Below are 21,620 nucleotides of genomic sequence, written 5' to 3' on the forward strand. Positions count from 1 at the left end.
GAAAAATTAAGAAGAAAACAAATAAGCAAAGTCTATAGCCGTACGGGGCCGACCATTTGATCTCCTACAATACTACAATATGTTAGAAGCCCCTTTATGTCCAAATTCATTTTGGAAGATTTCACTTCACGGAGCACGGCACAGATATTACCCTTAGCATTTTGAACAGGGGCATTTGCTGTTTGTTGTTGTGGTCCATTTTACAGCTAAATATAATCCAATGGTCATCCAAAATCCTAGAATTCTTCCCTGTCCTTAACTCTCTTCTCATTCGAGTCGATTGGCTTGAATTGTGTGATCAGTAGTTTTTCCTGTTTTTGGTCCATTTCAAGCCCTAAATATATTGCGGACTTATTTGAAAACAATAGGCATAGCCCTTCTGAACCGAACCCACCCTTGTGAAAATTTTCGTGAGGATCGGACGATAATTTCAGACTGTATATAATAACCCCAACATGTGTTGTAAAGTGAAAAAAATATTACAAAATATAGACTTCAATATTGAGTCAAATTGAAAAAATCGCATGCGATAAAAATATGAAAAAATAAAAAAAATCTATAAAAACATCATTATTAGCATCTTTTTTTGCGCTTTTTTAGATTTCTTCTTGTAAGCCAAAGGGCCATTCTGAATTGACAAAATTTGTCAAAATCTGTCCAGCCATTCTTGAGATATAACCATTCTAGCTAACATCCCATTCATTTGTATATACACATTGTTTATATTTCGCTATATATTTCCGATATATTTAATATTGGCATTTACGTAACCGGCTAAATTGGCCTGTTCGTCTATTTATGATTTCACCGGGATTAAAAATATTCGCGGTTTAATGGGATATTTGACTTTTATTTAACACAAATGTTATGGTCTATTTCACCCTCTAAATATTAGCCGATGACCATAAAAATTGGAAGGATTCTGCCCAGCCCTAAGCCTTGGCCTCATGCTAACTTCCGCGACTATTGGTCTTTAATTGCGACCTGTAGAGCAACTGCAAATTCAGGAATTTTTGCAGTTTTTGGTTCATTTCAACCTCTAATTGTTGTGCGATCATCTCTATTCTGGCTCTAGCCCCACCTTCATTCTATATTTCATGAAGAGTGGACCATAAATGCGACCTGTAGGGTGATTACAAATTAACATGGACAGACGGACGGACGAACATACATAGCTAGATCGACTCAGCTCGGCGAGCTAGGAAGATCCATATATACTTTGCTGGTATATTGAATTGAATTGAAAATACTATATTTGATACAATTTGGTTGAAGAGACAGGGATTTAAAGTGGTATAGAAGTGTGAAGTTTTGTGTTATGGCCTCTATTCATGTGAAGCCTGAACATATTCAGGTAGTTTCTACAATATATTCTATAATTGTACGAAAATTATTGGTATTGGGTGAAGGGAAGGAAGGCAAAAAAAATTTTAAAATCCTTTTTTAATGCAGAACTATTTTGTACGGCGCATTGCATATAAATATTAACTATTTAAAATTTAACAATTCATCTCATTGAAATGAATAAATTCATGTTTGAAAGAATACATTAAAAATTGCTCACTTTTTTCGCTTTCAAAAAAAGTTTTTAAATTCTTTCAAACAAAAAAAACGAAAGCAAACTGACAAATTCAAAGTTAAGCCGTTTAGCTTCTAGTATTATTTGCATACTGACTAAAACACTAAGATTTTTTTTTTTGGTTTGTTTTTATGCCACAAAATTTTAAAATATTCATTCTGTCATCAATATCAAATTTTATGAAAAGCTCCGAAAAAAATCTGAATTTTAATTAAACTATTTATAATAAGTAGTGGCGGGTGGGTGAGTGAGTGAATGAGTTACTTTGGTAGCGGCTAATGTGATGTTGAACATTTATGTTTTCACCCACATGCACATCACGCACAAAACTATTAATTATGCATTAAATTAGAAATGAAAAAAAAAAATAATAATCATTTGTATATGCATTTATATATTCAAACATTGATTAAAACTTTAGAGTAGTTAAATAAATATTTATTTAATATAGCTTTTAAAAACTTATCTAAATTTGACTGGAGAGACCGGAGGGATATGGGATAAAAAACATTAATAAAAACCGAGCATGACATTAAAAAAAACGAAACGACAGCAACAACAATGACAACAACAACGGACTGTATAAATTACTAAACAAACTGTCAATTTAAATATTCATTTAACATGAATTTAATTGGGTTGAAGTTTGTTTTGTGTTTGAGATTTTTTGTTTTGTAGTTTCACTCTTTTGATGGCAAAATAAATAAACTAAAATAAAATAAATATTTTGATAGAAATTTTTATTTTGTGCTATTGACAAATGATTTCTCCCCATTTTTCTCACCAACGATTAAAGGTATGAAAAAAAAATGGGCGAACATTTGTCAATAAAAATCGGGACATGTGGTCATTGTTGTGGTATGGGGCCTTGATTATTATTACACCTTACTTCCATTATATTACCCTTCCTTGCAAGTGACAGTTTAAAAATATTGAATTTTCGACTATACAAAAATTTTTACAAAACTTAAATAACCAAGAAAAAATTTGTTAAAATATTAACATATCCATGTTCGTCGGATTTAAATACATTGTCTCAAGTCCAATATTGTTATGCCTGTCATTTGTTTACATTTCGAATAGAAATTAATATTCATAACCACGACCAACAACACAATACACAAATATTATTATGCTAATTATGTGACATAAGGATTTCAAAAATTTCAAAGTTCTCATATCCCCAAAACATCAATATCTTGTATGTGTTCATCATGGATTTCCTTTATTTGCATTTATTGGAATTTCCTTTTCTCTCATGCGCACACAATAGGTTTCAAATTTGTTGCTGGCTTGTGTTTAAATTCGTCTTTCCTGAAAGCTAAGTTAAGCCTTAAATTTCAAATGGTATGGGTGACCATATTTAGAAACGGAGGATACATACAATTTAAGGAAAACTAGAAAAGCAGAAAATTATGTCTAGATGGCGTACTATTGGATAAGGTCAAAAACTTTATACGTTGCTTCTGGACATTTGAGCTCCGCACATCTGCCTGAGTGGTGAGCGGAAGTTCGAAAATGGATCATACTTTTCAATGTTCCAAAATATTAGATATTGTGAGTAGATGATATAAGTATCTATGTTCAGCCGAGCAGAACTTTCAGAAGTCGGGCGGGGCCGATTATATGATACCCTACACCAGTGTACTTATTTAGTAGAGCTCCCATAACCAAAAAAGTTTATATTGGGAATTTCCATAGCAACTATGAACCTTATATAAATGCGTATCATTTTAGAGTAGTTACAATTTGGGAGCTATATCCTACTCGGAATCGATTTTCAACAAATTTAGCGTATACCTTTGTACCTCTTTGTACCAAATAACATTGCTGTATAGTCCATGATATAGTCCAAACGGAAAAAATCGGTTGAATATGAAAAAATTTACCCGATTTGAGCTGATATTACATACAACCGTAAAATCGGATGAAGATGTATATCGAAAAATCTGAACAGATCTTGATAAAAATTGGCAGAGGTATTTTCGAGCTGCATCTGATATCCGGTATCAAATATTATTGATGTGGATGAAGCATATATATGAGCTATATCTGAACCCATTTAACCAAAATTTTAAGTACTTGATTCTAGGCTGAATTCCGACGGAATTCATTCAATTGAGCTCAAATTCATTCCAATTGAGCTCATATTAACCGTTTGGGCACAACAAATCTGAAATCGGAAAAGGATATATATGGGAGCTATATCCAAATCTGAACCGATATTGAAAAAAATTGAAACACTTATTTCAGAGCTGCATCTGATATCTGGCACCGAAGATTATTGTTGTGGAGTGTATATTACGCATGTGAGGGACTTTAACACCTAATCGGATGAAGCTTATTTATGGGGAGCTATTGCTGTATTGAAAACTATTTTCACCAAATTTGAAGTACTTGTTTCTGGACTTAATTCGGTCGGATGAGTCAAAATTCAGTCCATAAGGGCTGATATTAGCCATTTGGTGCAAAAAAAATCTTAAATCGGAACAAGATATATCTGAACCGATCTTGTCCGGTACCAAAGATCATTGTTGTGGAGTTATTACGCATGTGAGGTACTCTAACACCAAATCGGATGAAGCATATATATGGGAACTATATCTGAACAGATTTTCACCAAAATTTTGAGTACTTGCTTCTAGGCTGAATTCCGACGGAGGTGCCAAAATTCAGTCCATTTGAGCTGATATTAGCCATTTGGTGCACAATAAACCTGAAATCGGATAAAGATATATATGGGAACTATATCCAAATGTGAACCGATTCTGATCAATTTCAATAGGGCTTGTCCTTGGATCAAACAAATATTGTTTGGAAATTTGAAAATTTCAAATCAAATTTCAATTCTAGATACCAACAATTATTCCTCTTCCTTTACCTAATAACAAATTTAATACCATTTTCATACAGATATAGGACGCATTTCCAAACCACCAAATCCAAAATCTCAAACACATAAGTAATCTAAATATCAAATTTCAGAATTTTTTCTCAATCCGTCATCCAATATAAAATTTAGAACCATTTAGTACTGTTCATACAATTATAGTATACATTTCCGATACCACCTCTATATATCCCGGCTACATATGAACAGCGACCCCAATAACAAATTTCATATTTCAAGCACTATTCGCTCACCACCCAATACCAAATTATACCAAATATAGTACTGTTTAGTATTTTTCGTGCACTTGTAGTACACATTTCCACAATCACATCTTTATCACAAACCAGCCTCGAACAGGGACTCCAATGCGAAATTTCAAAATTCCTGCTTCATTCTTTCATCCTAAACCAAACTGTTCCAAATTTAGTAACTTTCAGTACAGTTCGCACACTTAGTACACATATCCAAAACCACCTTCATATATCAAATTTACCTTCCAAACTTGATTCTCATACTAAATTTTTAGATCTATCTAAATTTTAAATGTGGGCTCTATAATACCAAATGGTACCAGTTTAAAAGTTTAGTACCGTTTTAGAACTTTTCGTAATCCTAACATTTGAATTTCCAAAAACCCTTTGGGGCATCTTTCCTGCACTCTATCAGTGTCGCTCATTCCAAGGATTTTCAAATTCCGTTTATCTAATACACAGTATTAATTTTTTAATACATTTTAGTACTTTTCGTACCCTTTAAGGACGAATTTCCCAAAAACTCAGCATTATCACTTCCCTAAAGGTGCAAGTAAACAAAAAGCTGGAAGTCATGGCTAGGCATATTAATGTCAAATTATAATGAAAAACGACGGCAGGATTTTAGTTCGGCTCTGTAATTCCTTTATGAAATCTCACAAAATATGCCTTGCGCTGACTTCAAGCTTCCTATGTTCTTGCACCCTGACCGTCGTTCAAAATTTCAAAATTCTAACTTCAGCCGTTACATCTGGGTGTTGATTCTTAGTCAGTCAGTTATTTCCCTATCCTTTTATAATTTGAGATTATTTATTAAAGCCAACATTGTTCTTTTATGAACATTTCTCATTTAATTGCCATAAATTCTCTGAATGCAATATTTGTTTGTAGTTTCGAAAATTTTAATTAAATTTTAATATAATTTTAAATACATATTTTACCTGTTTGCCAACAACAATTGCACACATTGATTTTTAATAGACAAATTAATTGATATCAAACTATTATTTGCTGATAAAATTAATTTTGTGGTAAATTGTCTTTTCGATATTAATATCATGTGTATTTACCACACCAATACTTCACACATACACAGCTACTCTCAACACGACTGCCACTCTACGTAAATAATGTATTAAAAAGTTCTCTTTTTTGTTTGCCATAGACTATCACTTAAACTTTGTTTTCAAGACTAGAGTAAAAACAACGACAACTTTTTCAATATATTAACAACAACAACAATAACTAACTTTGATAATGCCAATGCTTTTGCTAAATACCATTACCATAATTCAATTTATTTAGTCAGGTTCCGCCCGCTGCTTTTCCTCTGTGTGAGTGTGAGTGTGTATGTGTTTGTTTTTCTTTTTTTCTTAACTTCTTCCCATACATGACCTAGTCTAAACATGCACGCACACACTCACAATTTTATGTACACATACGTCAAAGACATCAAAGAAATTTACGTTGCCATGTATGGGTAATGCATGTGTGTGCTGTTGTGTTGTGTTTATGAGTTTGCAAAGAGGAAACGGAAATGAAAGAGCAAATATTTCAGTCCTTTGTGTATTGAACGTGTGTAGCCTGTTTCGGTTGTATCACCCAATGTTCGTGTGTGTGGGTGCGTGGGTCTATTAATAAACAACTATAACTCTATTTATTTAATAATATTAAATTATTATGTGTTTGCTGGCCGTTGTAATAGCTTTCCATTCATTCAAGGCGTGTCACATATACACATAATATCAACACCCTCTACACCCTTAGGGCGAATGGCCGGCCTCAAGCTTTTGTTAAAATACACATATGAAATAGGATACAATATTGCCTGAAAATAGGTTGTGGTTTTCACTCTTTGTAAATATGTACATACCTTTAAATTATAAAGGAAGGGAAACTTTGTGTGAGCGGGTGGCGAGGCCATGAAAAGTTTATAAATATAGAGGAATATAGGCCACTCATTTTTCCTTGAATATTAAAAGGAGTTGTAACTGTATATTGTTAAACTTGCTACAAAATTAAGGAGTGTATAGAGTTTCAGTTTGTAAATTGAATAGAAAATTTAGTTTAATTGAGATTATTGAAAATTTTGTATGCGCAAATTGCAGCCCGTTTGTGGGCTAGGTATAGGCTTTTTGAAAATATTACGGATAGCAAATATTGTACCAAATCACACACTTCCTTTGGGAATTATCGGGAGCACTAGCCGTAGGTCGACCTCAAATGTTCTGAAACGTTTATAAAAACCTGAGTACTCCGTGACCGTTCTCTTTTTTCCCAAAGGAAAAATGTGAGCTTATCCTATAAGGAAGACTAATTTGGGTTCACGTGGAAATAAACTGTTGGCCCTTGTACCGACCGATTTTTTGGCGCTTTATAGGCTTTTGAGTCGAAGTGGTAAATATTATACAATTGCTTACAACACGTATTTGCAATTCTAATACTCATTCCGTTTGTAACTCCTCGAAACACTCATGTCAAACCCAACAAAGTATTTATATATTTTTGATCAGCGTAAAATGCTATCTTGACTTGAGGATGTCCGTCTGCCTTTCGTCGAATTGGCTTTAGAACGAGATGGCTAAAATTTTGCGCACATGTGTATTTTGCGAGTAGGCAGGATAAGTTCCTAAATGGGCCATGCAGATCCACGTTTTCATATAGCCCCCATATAACAGTACCTCCCAATATTCAATATTTTGATGCTTTTAGCGATATTTTTGCCGGGATTATTTCAAATTTCGTATTTGAAGTTCCTAATGGGTATTTCAAGTTATAACAGAAATTTGACTATTCATTGTTCGGTATTTTGATAATTTTAGCCATACTTTTACCGGAATTATTTCAAATTTTGTAATTGAAGTTCGTAATGGATACTACAGCCTGTGACAAAAATCGCTTATGAAGGAACCTGCCTTCTTATAGCTCCCTTACAAGGGGTATTTCAGAGGTATTTTGGAATTTTTTCAAATTTTATTCAAAATGGTCGTGGGTATTAAAAGTTCAGCCCGGCCGAACTTATTTCATAAAGGACATATTTTACTTATTTTAATAAAGAACTGCATTTGGAGTGTACCCCATATTCCGGTCACATTTTCGTCAGAATGGTGGCAATGATCACACTTACTGGACCCTAATTATACCCTACAACACTATGTGTTGGGGGTATTATAAGTTTGATTGGGCCAAAAATTATGTAACACCTCGAAATATTGGTTTCCCACATAGGAAAGTATATATGGATCTTCCTAGCTCGCCGAGCTGAGTCGATCTAGCTATGTATGTCCGTCCGTCCGTCTGTCCGTCTGTCCATGTTAATTTGTAATCACTCTACAGGTCGCAATTATGGCCCGATCTTCACGAAATTTAGAATGCAGGTGGGTCATAGGTCAGAATAGAACCCTATTTCTTTTGGAGATGATCGCATAATATTTAGGGGTTGAAATGGACCAAATACTGAAAAAATGTCGGATTTTGCAGTAGCTATACAGGTCGCAATTATAGACCAATCGACGCGGAATTTCGCATGTAGCTAGAGTTTAGGGCGGGGAAGAAGCCTACCAATTTGGGTGGTCATCGGATAATATTTAGCGGGTAAAATAGACCCTATTTTTTTGTGTTGGAAAAATTCAAAATTTTTCATTAAACCGCGAATATTTTAAATCCCGGCGAAATCACAAAGCCATGAAAAGGTTACTTCTGATCTTTACATTGATGTAAACATCCAACAAAACGGATATATAGCAAAATATGTGCGATATATATAGCAAAATATGTGCGATATGCTTGAAAGATCTCTTATATGTCGAGAACGGCTGAACTGATTTCCACAGTTCTCATTAATTCAGAATGGCCTCTTGGCAGGAAAGTAAAAACGTCTAAAAAATCGCATAAAAATATCTCTCTAAAGATGAAAATATTGATTTTGTAAAATTTGCTCATATTTTTTCAATTTTGTCATATTTTTGGCATATTTTCATTTTGAATTAAACATTTTGTAATATTTCTACAGCTAACAAAACTAAGTAGTTAGGATATCAGGATATCATATACAGATCGCATTTATAGCCAGATCCTTATGAAATTTTGCATGGGGATAAGATGAGGGTCAGAATAGAAGCCTACTCTTTTTGGAGATAATCGCCATATATTTAGGGGTTGAAATGGACAAAAAAACTGCAAAATTGTCAGCAGGTCGTAATTATCGCCCGATCCTCACGCGCATTTGAATGGAGGTTACCGGACATTGCAAAAGCCAAATAGTTTTGGATGGCCATCCAAAAATATTCAATATGTGAAATAGTTTGCCAACTTTTGTAGACAAAATACGAAAATGTCCATTCCAGTGACTCTTTGGAGAATTCACAAATACAGGAAAGACGCACTTCTGACTATTTCGTTAACGCTGATTTAGTTGAAGAATATAGTCAAATGGGTGTATCTCATATAGATGCGTTTCAGTCAAAATCCAATAATAAATGTTAATCTTTTGCCACTTCTGAGAGATTATGGGTCTTTGGGAAATATTGGTTCCAGATCTAGGAAGACCATTTACGTGCAACATCTACCAATAAATTGGAAATGAGCAAATTATTATTCGAAAATTAGAGAAGGAAACCTGATGGTTTTCTTTTATTATTTGTCACAATATCTTGTGGAATTCTTTCGAGTATCTCGTCTATATAAACAGTATCGTTTATTATAGTGTTGTAGGGTATTTAACGGTCGGCCCCGCTCGACTGTAGCCTTTGCTTACTTGTTTTTTCATAAAATTTTGCATAGCCAAATAGTGAAGTGGCTGACCTAAGTCCTCAGTAAGGGGCTCAGGAATTTCATCTTTTAAAATTTTTGGTGCAGACTTGCGGCCCAAAGAAGAAGTCGCCAAGTAACAATCCATTCACTGTTAAAGTGACGGCTTTTCAAAAAAAAAAAAAAAAAAAAAAAAAAAAACTGTCTTTAAAAATCCACGTTTATAGCTCTGTTGATCCTTCAAAAACGTCCTTTAACATTCCACTCTTATAGCTGTGTTGTATGTCAAAAACATTTTTTATTGACTTGAAAATCCACAATTATTGTACTGACAGTCCTTTAACCATTTTGTTTTTAAAATGCATAATTTGCCTTTGACAGTCCTAAATAAATTAGTTAAAAAGTCAACTATTGTTGATCTGATGGTCCTTACATAATCTAATTCAAAAATCAGAGCTATAGATAGTTTTTTAAAAATACTTAATTTAAAACTAAACGATTACAGCTCGGATATTCCTTACAAATTTTGTTATAGTAAATCCCCGATTATGGCTCCTTTAAAAGACCGGACCTAGTAATCATGGATGTCTGATTATATACATATAGATCTGGCAGTCCTTTAAATTAGGTGAATAAAATTTAGCTTATTTTTAAGGATTGGAAATTTAATTCCCTAAATCGAACTCTTCTAAATTTGGAATGATTACTTCATACGGCCGCTAGGTATTTAAAGGACTACTATAAAAATTAATCGCTCCCCTTTTTAGTAAAGCCCCTCACATAACGTCGCCTGCTGATTTAAGGATGTTAAAAATGTCGACTATCTTTGACAATGGAATTGGTAAAAATTTGGTATTCAGGTAACTCCCAGAGTGCAACAACTCTCAACGAAAAAATTCGAAATGATTCAACTTTTTGGTATAGACCCTTCAAAGCAATTCCGTCGACTTTTGAATATTTTTAAGGGTATTAATTCATTTGGTACCACATTATTTAAAATGGTCTATTAACACTTCTCCAAACTCTCAAAAATTTTTCATTGACTAAAGATGGAGGGTATTGAAAGCTTAGCTGACCCAGCGATTATTTTCAATTGCGGACAAAATGCTGAGTTTAAGCTACCTCAACATATGTGCTAATGCATGTTGTCGAATTCCTTATATCACATTTTTAATAGTTTCGACTTAGTTTATATAAAACACTCAATGTATTTAAAAATTTATCTTGAACATAACATATATACTCACATATGGTGTACATATGCATATCGGTGCAAGTTTTATATATAAACATATCTGTGATGCATGTTTGTATACACATTACCCCATAGATATTGGCAATTGACACTTGAAGTATTTACGACTACCAACATCATTGTCAATAATATCGGTAATGGCGTCAGTATCATCACCACCATTGTTGGAATACACATTGGTCACATTGTTGATGTTGCTGTTGCTGTTGCTGCCGCTGCTAGTGGCACACGACAGTCGCTTGTTGTGTCATTGTTGATGAGTGTAGCTCAAGCTGCCGCCGACGCCGCTGCTGCCGACTGGCTTGGCACTGCATATCATTAATTGAATAGGAAATTAATGTTGTTGTTGAAACAGTCAGTCAGTCAGCCACCCAACCAGCCAGCCAGCCATCACCACCAGTACCACATATATGTTGTACAGCCTATTATTGCGCTGATTCCAACGCAAATGTTAAATGAATGTTTGAGTGTGTGTGTTCGCATGTTCAAATGAATTTAATGAAATCCCAGCTTCATTTATTGTTTTGAAAGCACTTCATTTTCACACGAGTGTCAGAGATTCATGTGGCGGCGGCGGTACAGGCATCATTTGCGATATGATGTATCAATATGATGTTGCCAGTTCTGTCTCCCTGCACCCCCTCCTCCAACATTGCCAAGTCATGCTATTATAATTATTATGAAGGAGATTTTGCAAAATAAAAATTGTTCAAGTATTCAATTACAAGCCTTGCTTTTTTTGTGAACATAGCCTCTCAACGCTTGCCTGCCTCTGGATTATCATAATTTGAAGGATAGATTTGGAATGAATTATTTATGAATTCCTTGGGGTTGTAATGTGATTTGCAAAGCAATTAATATGTCATTATGTAAACATCATGCATCAAATGTTGTAGGGCCATTGAATTGGCATCGAATTGTTGAGTTTAGAATTTGAGGATTACACATCTATTTAAGTGGATGTATTAATTGTAGAAACGTTTTTTTTTTAAATTATAATATTACAAATCCGCTGTAGTTGCTTATTTCAGAGCATATTATGATTTAAATATATGATTCAGAAAAAAAAATTTAAAATTTAAAAACAATTTCTGGTCGTCTTCTATCAGAAGGCCTTCTGGTCTCTTATGAGAAGACCTTCTTCTGGTCTTCTATGAGGAGACCTTCTTCTGGTCTTCTATGAGGAGACCTTCTTCTGGTCTTCTATGAGGAGACCTTCTTCGGGTCTTCTATGAGAAGACCATCTTCTGGTCTTCTATGCGAAGATCTTCTCTGAGAAGACCTTTTTCTGGTCTTCTATGAGATGACCTTTTTCTGATCTTCTATGAGGAGACCTTCTTCTGGTCTTCTATGCGGAGACCTTCTTCTGGTCTTTTATGAGGAGACCTTCTTCTGGTCTTCTATGAGAAGACTATCTTCTGGTCTTCTATTAGAAGACCTTCTTCTGGCCTTCTATGAGAATACTATCTTCTGGTCTTCTATTAGAAGACCTTCTTCTGGTCTTCTATGAGAAGACCTTCTTCTGGTCTTCTATGAGAAGACCTTCTTCTGGTCTTTTATGAGGAAACTTTCTTCTTCTATGAAGGTCTTCAAGTCTGGTCTTCTATGAGAAGACCTGCTTCTGGTCTTCTATTAGAAAACCTGCTTCTGGTTTTCTATAGAAATACCTTCTGGTCTTCTATGGGAAGATATTCTGGTCTTATGGGAAGACCTTCTGGTCTTCTATGGAAGACCTGGTCTACTTTGAGCAGATCCTCTGGTTTTATATAGTAAGAACATCTGGTCTTTCTATAAGAAGACCTACTGGTTTATCTATAAGAAAACTTTCAAGTCTTCTATAAGATATCCGTCTGATTTTTTATGTGAACACCATCCGATATTCTATGAGGGCGTCCTCTGGTCTTCTATGAGAACACCCTCTGGTCTTCTATGAAAACACCTTCTCAACTTCTATGATAAGACCTTTTGGTCTTATCTATGAAAGACTTCCCGCTTCTTTAATAATACCTTCCAGTCTTCAATGATAATACTTCCTAATTTTCTCTGAGAAGACATCCCAGTCTTCTATGAGAAGACCTACCAAACTTCTATGAGAGAAACTCCGAGTCCTCTATGAGAAAGCCCTACAGTCTTTTATGTTAAGACCTTCCCTCTGATCTTCTGTAAAAATATTTTCTTTCCAGCCTTCTATTACAAGACGCTCTGGCCTTTTTAGGGAAAATGTTCTATTAGAAGATATTTTACCTTTAGCAGAAGACCATTTAGTCTTCTATGAGAAGACCCTTCGGTCATCTCAAAGAAAATATTTTTCCTCCAAAAAAAGTTTGTTTGTATTCATACCTGTGTCTATGTGTGTCTATCCTTAAAATTCAACTGACCTGATGCCTTGTATCCTACTTTTAGGCTTGTTGAAGCTTTTCATTACCACCCGCCAGGTGCATGCCCTTTTGGGAAGTGAAAAAGAGAGATTAAAGGCTTGTAACACTACATTCATGATTTTGCCATATCAAGTCCCTGTTTTTTTTTCCTTCTTCCTATTCCTTTATCTGTATTCATGTTTTTTTTTTTTTCTTCTGCTTCTTCTTCTCCTTACAGCTGTGCCCCATGTCATTCATCTTGTGCCACATGCAATGGGTCCGCCGAATCACAATGCATCACTTGTCGTTCCGGCCGCTTTGCCCACGATGGTAAATGTTTGAATAGCTGCCCCGATGGTTACTATGCCGATAAAAAACGTCAAGAATGTGTTGCCTGTCCGACGGGCTGTGCCACATGTACCACCAATGGTTTTTGTCTTACATGCCAAGACAACTGGACGCGCAATAAAAAAGGAAAATGTATTATCACTGGCAGTGAAAATTGCGATGAATGTGAGTATGAATTTGAATTTTTGCGCAAAACTGTGCGTGTGTGTGTGAGTGTGTTGAGAAATGGAACGATGTGAAGCGAGAGGACAACAAGAAGAACATGCATACATATGAAACGAGTATAATAGCGAAGTTGTGGGTGATGGGGTGTTACTGTCTATTTTGAGATATATATTTTTTTCTTGCAGTACTGACCACCACCACCACCATCACTGCACAAAAACGTCCTGCAAATTTATGTTCACAAATGTGCGTGTACCCAAAGTCTATACATTTCTTGTTTGTCCTCTAGGTGTCAGGATATTGTAGTTTGAGGTTTCCTTTTGTGATTTATGGAGAGTGATTGTTTACCATTTCTTGTTGTTTTTTTGCTCTTGTTTCGGTAAATGGACTTTTTATTGTGATGAAGTGGCAAGCGGCGAAGAAAAAAAAACATAGCCATGCCAGCGGGCGATATGGCACATAAAATTGCCTGGAGAGTTCATTGGTATATCAAAAGACATTTAAATGGACTTGCCTTTTTGTTGGTAAAACGGTGTGGCCAGCACTTGTATTATAATAAACAAAATGTACTTTATATTATTTTTTATAATACAAACATTATAATTGGGTAGCTCGCAATGTCCAGAAAATATGCAATAAAAATTAAAATAGAAAAAAAATTCTCTGACCATTATGGCGTACCCCCGGGGGTTTTTTGTTGCCTTGGTTGCTATTTTCCCACCGCATTTTTTATGGGTGAAAGATATTTCATGTAAATATAAAATGTCTAATTGCACAGCCCCCTTAACATATGTTAGGCTAATCAAGGTCTTTAATCTCCTCAAAATATCCAATGTAATTTCGAATGAAACAAATCAATCTTCTTAAATTTGATTTTAATCAAGAAAAACACATTGTAAGCAAATACGGACAAAGTAGCCATAAATTTCCCTCGTAACTTTGTCAATCCTTACGACATTTTACAATTTGCTACAAATAGGCCAGACCAGCCCAAATTACGCCATTTGCTATACATTGGTTTTTAGAGTTGCTAACAAAAAACCTACGCCTCGATTGCAACCTTTGGTCATTAAAAATGCCATAAAAGCTAACAATTTGGCCACAAGAAATGAAAACAGGATATAATAAATTTACATCATAGCAATTTGAGGTAGGTCTTGTGAGGAAAGCAAAGAGTTGAGGGTAATGCAAATTTTGTTCAAGGGAGATACCTACAGCTAATTAGGGCAAACAGTAATGGAGGGACAATGATTGGTACCATCGATAGTATTAATATTTTATTCCAAAATTAAAATATATTAAAATTTTTTGGAATCGAAGATGATAGTGTACCTTTTTAAAAAAAGATATGAAAAATTTCGACTAAACATTAAAAACTTTCATAAAAAATATTTTATTTTTAATCCTTTTAAAGCACCCTTGTCAAAAAAAAAAAAAAAAAATTAGCAGGTCCCGAGCAACGTTAAATTCGGACGAAGCGAACTTTATTTTCCATTTCCTCCATCATGTAAAAATTATATGTATGGTGCTATGCCTCTCTATATTGAATATTTTTGGAGAGAGTATCCACTCGGAACCCAAACTATGAAATTGCACCTGATTTGGTAGTAGGGCCAAAATACCGAAAATCTGAAAGGGCACCATTTGAAAATTGTTTAAAAGAAATAAATTGACCATTGAGAATTTCACATTACTGGCGATGGGTCTACTCATGGTATTCCGTATTTTGAAAGATTAGATCATTGAATATTATTAACGAGGTCTATAAATATCCACTGAAAAACCTCAGTATCAAATCACAGTTGATTTCAAACTCTCAAGAACCGAAAATCAGGAGGAACAGTCAAATGGGGGGCTATACAAAAAAGTCGACCTACATTCAATATTTTATGGCTGGGTTTCCAACTACTCAAGGAAAAACCGAATTACACCTCATATAGTTGAAAATAGGGCTGAATAATTCCAAATCCTGAAAATCAGAATATGCAATTATTTGGATATACAGTTATATTCTGGCTATGCCAGAAAGGAATATTTTTTGCGATGTGTTATTTTTGTTGTAACAATACACAGGTTTTGTTTGAATGCTGATTCTACGGCATTAACTCCAGGTTTTAAAATTAGGCCACTTTCGTGGGCTTTTACCACAAATCTTCTGGGATGAGTGGGGGTAGGATTGGCAGGGCAGGGTCGTCGTTTCTCACATCTTTGTCAATTCGTTTCCAATCTGAATTGAGATGATTGCACCATTCTGGACGTAATTGTGCCAAAACTACCCTGGTTTGTATAGGTAGCCGACGTTCTTCAGCTGCAATAGTGACTCCTAGGACAGTATTCATGCTGTAGTTGTTGATGGCATATGGAACTCAGCCCTGCCTGATAAGATAGGACCTAGAGGCTCTCTCTTATAGCATTGGACCTCCCTCATTACATCATGAATGTCCTTCCTGACACGCCTGGGTGGGCGTGTTTTATCCACCACACAAAGGTTTGGATGATTCCCACTATACTACAACGAAAGCATATATTTATGCTGAAGTATGGGTGGCGTCTTCGCCGCCTCATGTAGATAGCAACAGGTGTCATGAGGAGGCTCCCTGTCGCAGTTCCCTGGGCTGCATTCTGCAAAATCTGGATATTCTTCCACTATGTAACATACCTGACCACAGACCGACTTATCGCGTTATAATGGGTAAGCTGCCAAATTCTGCCGGCTAGCATCCTGAGGACGTTGTTCCCACTTTTCATTTTGTCACAGACATCTGTAGCTTGCGCGGACGACTTGAACATGCCGTCGAATGTGACCCTTAGTATCTTAGTTTAATTGGTGGTCGGAGTTCAATTTACCTCGACCTGCACATTCTGATGTATCCTCATCTTCGCAGGCCGTTGGTTTATTTAGTGGATACTTTCATATTCCCTGCTTGGATGTAGGCGATAAGCTCCGCAAGATAGGTGCTGATCCTTATACATTTGGTGTTAACAATAGGACCCGACGCCATGAAAGTTCAATCATCCACATGGCTTATGGTCTCTATGCCGTCTGTATTCCTAAAAGGGAGAGATTTCAAATTTCGTCTCGCCAAATCAAAAAGTACAATTATATGGGAGCTATATCGAAAAGTGGAGCTACGCCTAATATTTATTTGAGCGATTCGCTCCCGCTCAAATTTTTAAGACAGGAGTGGCTCGAGAGCTCTTCCACATAAAAACAAAAGAGTAAATTCCATCTAAAACTCCCACTCTTCGAGCTAACCCGTTCGTGAGCAAGTTTTACTACTGAGTGAAAACTCTTAATTTTATTGCCCATTTTGGCATAATTTTAATTATAAAATATGTAGCATACTTTTAGGGGATAAGTAAACATATGCCTCATTAATATTTCACAACACTGTGCGGCACAAAAAATGATTACAAGGAAGACCGAGTAAATTATGAAAATAGAGCTGAAAATATGGGACACATGTTCTCCATTTTCCTTTTTTTCAAAAACGTTCAGAAACTCCATTAAGATGTCATCGTATTAGATTGAATATTCTCCAAAATTGTGATAAAATTTTACATAAGTCTCAGATTACACCAAAACTTATCTAAAAATCGAAAAAAATACGATAAAGGGTAGCATGTGGTAAGTCTCGCCCGAGCTTTGGCCATTCCTTGCTGGTAATTGCCTATTTGTAGGCTTATGGTAATTATAAAATTTGTATCATATGCTTAGGAGTGAAATGTATATTTTTTCCGTTTTCTAGGAAATATTATAATATCAGGAACTCATTTCAACTGAACAAATTACCCCTCTTAAAAATTCCAATTCAACTTAATATACAAAGCAATTATCCATTGACATTTTCCGCACTCACGCTTCTTGCTATGCAAATATATGATTTTGAAATGCCCTTTAATTTGCCTTTCATTAATATGACATTCTCTTTCCCTCTCTCTCTCTCGTTCTCTCTTTTGTGTATAATTTCAGCTGAATATTACGATAACAACCATTGTCATCCGTGCCATAGTACTTGCGAGACATGTGATGGGCCCACCGAATCGAATTGCTTAAGTTGTCCCCAGAGTCTACTGCTGCAGAATAATCACTGTGTGAGCACTTGCGACGATGGCTACTACATGGAGGCCGGCGTGTGTGCAAAATGTTTGCATACCTGTACCCAATGTGTGTCACGAATGAATTGTACGGCATGTGCCAAAGGATTACAGCTACAAAGTGGCGAATGCCGCACCACCTGTGCTGATGGGTAATTATACAAAATATGAATTGCATTTTAAGTTTCTCTTCGCCATCCAACAACCAACTATCCGGTGCACGGGACAGGACATAATAATAGTAGACGAACAAATATGCAGACACACACACACATACACGCTACATGGGTGTGTGTGAGTGTTGCTGTTCATGAACTTTCATGAAATGGAAATGTTTCCTTGTCATTGCAATATTGGCAAAGCAATAAAAATGGTGTGACACATAATTATAATTTGTTTCTGAAATGAATAGCTGTGGACGGGTGCGGTAGTGCTGTGGACACCAATGTGAATGTGTGTGTGTGGATTTATGAAAGGAACAGTGTTGCCATTCTAGTAGGAAAATAAGTAGATTTTAGTTAATTGAAGAATGACTTATTGGTCCATCAACAGCCAAAAGTATTGACAAAAATAGAATCTTAAAATTTTACGCATGAATTACATTTGACACGTAGACATGAATGGACTGGGTTTGGTAGATATTAGGGCGGAGGTACTTAAACTATGTTTTTATACCCTCATCCATATGGGCATAGAGGGTATATATCATTTGATACGGCCAAATTCTGCCTCATCGAAATAACAGTTTTAGACCCCAGGTCTCCTTGGACCACATCCGTTTCAGGACATTTGGAGTCGATCTAGCGATGTCTGTCCGTCTGTCTCTCGCTAATCGGATATTCTAGCTCTCGAAGGGAGTATCCGATTTGGTCCATACCTAATAGTAATAATATTATCAAATTTAGTTCGGAGATGGGCAATATCAGTTTACTCTTTCTGGTAGCATTCCGAAACAGGTCGACACTTAAAAAAATACTGCACTGAAAGAGAAAGGACAATCCAATTTTGTTCCAACTTTGCAAATCCTAATATTTCCACTAGTGCTAGACAACATCGGTCCACTCCATCAAGTACCTCCCCCACAAAGGGTCAACATTTTGAATAATTATAACACTTGCAACATGTGATGTAAGAGTCCGATTGTCTTCAAACTACATACATCACAATACTTTAATTAAGCAAAAGGTCCACCCTTCTGGTACCTCCCCCACAAAAACGTCAAAATTTTGAAAAGTCTTCGTACATTTCTATGCTTTCATCAACACAAGATATGTTAGGTAGAGGCGGGACCATTCCTTCCGGTACCTCCCCCACAAAGGGTCAAAGTTTTGAATAGCCAAAACGGTCATAAAATCCGAAATAAGCATCCGGTTCCATCAATATTTTACACATCCCATTATTTTTATTAACACAAGATCTGCTGAGAAGATGGGATATACCGGTCCACTGCTTCTGTTACCTCCCTCACAGAGGGCAAAATTTTTGAATATCCATGAAGCTCATAAACCGCTAAATTAACATCAGATTCCATTTTGGCTTGGTACATCTCAATATGTTTATATGTCCAAGATCTGTTATAAAGATTGTAGAGATCGTACCATTTCTTCTTATAGTACCTCCCTCACATAGGGTTCCAGATTTTGAAAAACAAAACGCTCAAAGAAGGCGAAATAAGCACCCAACCCTCTTCAAATTTCACACATACAAACATTTTGCCTAACAAAAGATCTGTTGTGAAGATGTTATATATCTGCGAACCACTTTCTGGTACCTTATCCACAAAGGGTCATAATGTCGGAAATAGCATCAAATTTTAGATTAAGTTTAGATTTGTTCGAATTGCTCACCTTTGGCACGAAGTACGAATGTTGCTCTGTGGCCCATTCCCGGCGAAGCGTTGCTTGAGGTGATCGATACTTTGGTATTTTTTAGTGCCAACCTTGCTTTCCAAAATACTCCAGACACAATATCCGGAGATTTTGGTGGCCATTGTGCGCTGGAAATGAAGCGAGGAACCTCATTTTCATAGTTTGAAGCAGTTTTTTCATTTCACTCTGTATATCGGCAAAACCGACTGATACTTTTTAACTTCTTGGTACCAGAATACGGTACCAATAAATTTCATATTCCATGGTATTAAAATTGGCAACACTGATAAGTTTATAAATTATACTTTCAATTATCTTTATGTTTTTGTTTGACAGTGCTTTAAATTTCAGGTGGCACTTGGCCATTGATAATGGCCACTATTAGTTTTATTAGCATAATTTGGTATTGTTTTATTGGGAGGTCCAGAAAAGGAAGCCAGGGAAAACAAAGTAAAAACTGTTCTCACAATCCTACCGTCCTCATCATTTGCACAATATTTGTGTATGACAAATCATTTCATACTTTTTTTGGGGAGGTTACAATCCCTGCTTTACCGAATGAGTGTCGGAAAAGGATGAACTTTTTTCCGTATAAAAATTAAAAAAAAAAAAAAAAAACTCAACTTTTTGTTTTATTTTCTTTTCGGAACTTCTATTGTTAACGTTGTTTTTTTACTGGTTATTCTTCATACCCTCATGCTTTTGTTTTTGCCGTTACAGCTATTACAGTGACCGTGGTACTTGTGCCAAGTGTTATCTCAGTTGTCATACCTGCAGCGGACCACGACGTGATCAATGCGTACAATGTCCCAGTGGCTGGCAGTTGGCGGGCGGTGAATGTCATCCCGAATGTCCTGAAGGTTTCTACAAGTCAGAGTTTGGCTGTCAGAAGTGTCATCATTATTGTAAAACTTGTAACGGTAAGTTATGGTGTTAGCTACATACATATATATATATATATATAGAGACTACGAGGAAAATGTTATGGGTGTGCGTGTGGTTCTTGCAATTTATTGCAGTTTAAATGTTGGCAAGAAAAAAATTAGCTCGGTGTCAGTTTTTGAGGACCTTTTGTGATTATTTTTGTTTGTGAGTGTTTGACGGCCACTTTATCGCCCAAAGGTGAAATTCTGTCAATAACTTTTGAAAGGTGTGAAATGACGACATTTAAAGGGGAGTTTATGGTGTTTTGTGGGTTAAATAAGTTCAATGACTGGGTAATAGTTATTCACAGAAAACAAAATTTTGTATTTGATGTTGATAATTTAATGATTTATATGTTTAATTTTTTTAACAAGCGTTTTAGCAAGTTACGTTATTTATTTAACGTATAATCATAGAATTAACAGTGTAAAAAACGCATTTTAGTTAAACATGTTCGGTATAAAAAATACTAGCCTTTTTAACTTTAGACCGTCAACAATAGAATTAACTTTTACGTCTACCGATTTTCTCCAATTGGTTAAAAATTGATGCTCTCAATGCAAATTGGTCGAAAATCGATTTCAGATTTGTTGAACGGTACTTTCGCCAACAAATTATGAAATCGGGGCTCAGATTTGTTCAATTTTACTCGCAAGTGAAAATGTTGCGAAGAGGGAGTACGAGTTTAACTAGCAATTTACTCCCCACTCTTTTATTATTTGGGAGAGTTTACACTAAGAGTGAAATCGAGTGGACAATATTATATTTGTGTGTATGTGTATGGTAGAAAACATGCTGTGGACGACCGGAGAGAGGGGCGGGTGTTCGCGATGTCATGCACAAATGCTGAGATGATAAAAAAGAAGAAGCAGAGTTGTTGAAAAATACCTGGCAAGATTTCGAGCGGATTTTACTCTAACAAATATTGGAACAGCGTATAAAGGGTATACATTTCTTTTGCTAGAATTGAAGGAATGAATGTGGAGGGCGACATCAACGAGGCGGCACCACATGTTAGACAGCCAGAGCAACAATTCAATTACTGCATCAGTCATTTCCGGGTCGTGTTATTTCGCATTTTAGAGACCAGAATTGGCAACCTAGATCCTGCGATTAAACACCTTTAAATTTTT

General features: G+C 35.7%; 1 protein-coding gene across 2 annotated transcripts in view; it reads left to right on the forward strand.

Annotated features, from left to right (window-relative positions):
* Positions 1-21,620, forward strand: part of LOC101889562 (furin-like protease 2) — a 472,277-nt gene that overhangs the window by 438,709 nt on the left and 11,948 nt on the right. For both annotated transcript variants that reach the window (XM_059122172.1, XM_059122173.1), the window contains exons 11-13: positions 13,323-13,597; positions 17,571-17,847; positions 20,284-20,483. In XM_059122172.1, the coding sequence (XP_058978155.1) occupies positions 13,323-13,597; positions 17,571-17,847; positions 20,284-20,483 (752 nt within the window). The remainder of the gene's footprint in view (positions 1-13,322; positions 13,598-17,570; positions 17,848-20,283; positions 20,484-21,620) is intronic.

Source organism: Musca domestica, unplaced genomic scaffold, assembly GCF_030504385.1.
Source record: "Musca domestica strain aabys unplaced genomic scaffold, Musca_domestica.polishedcontigs.V.1.1 2, whole genome shotgun sequence".
Taxonomy (NCBI): Eukaryota; Metazoa; Arthropoda; class Insecta; order Diptera; family Muscidae; genus Musca; species Musca domestica.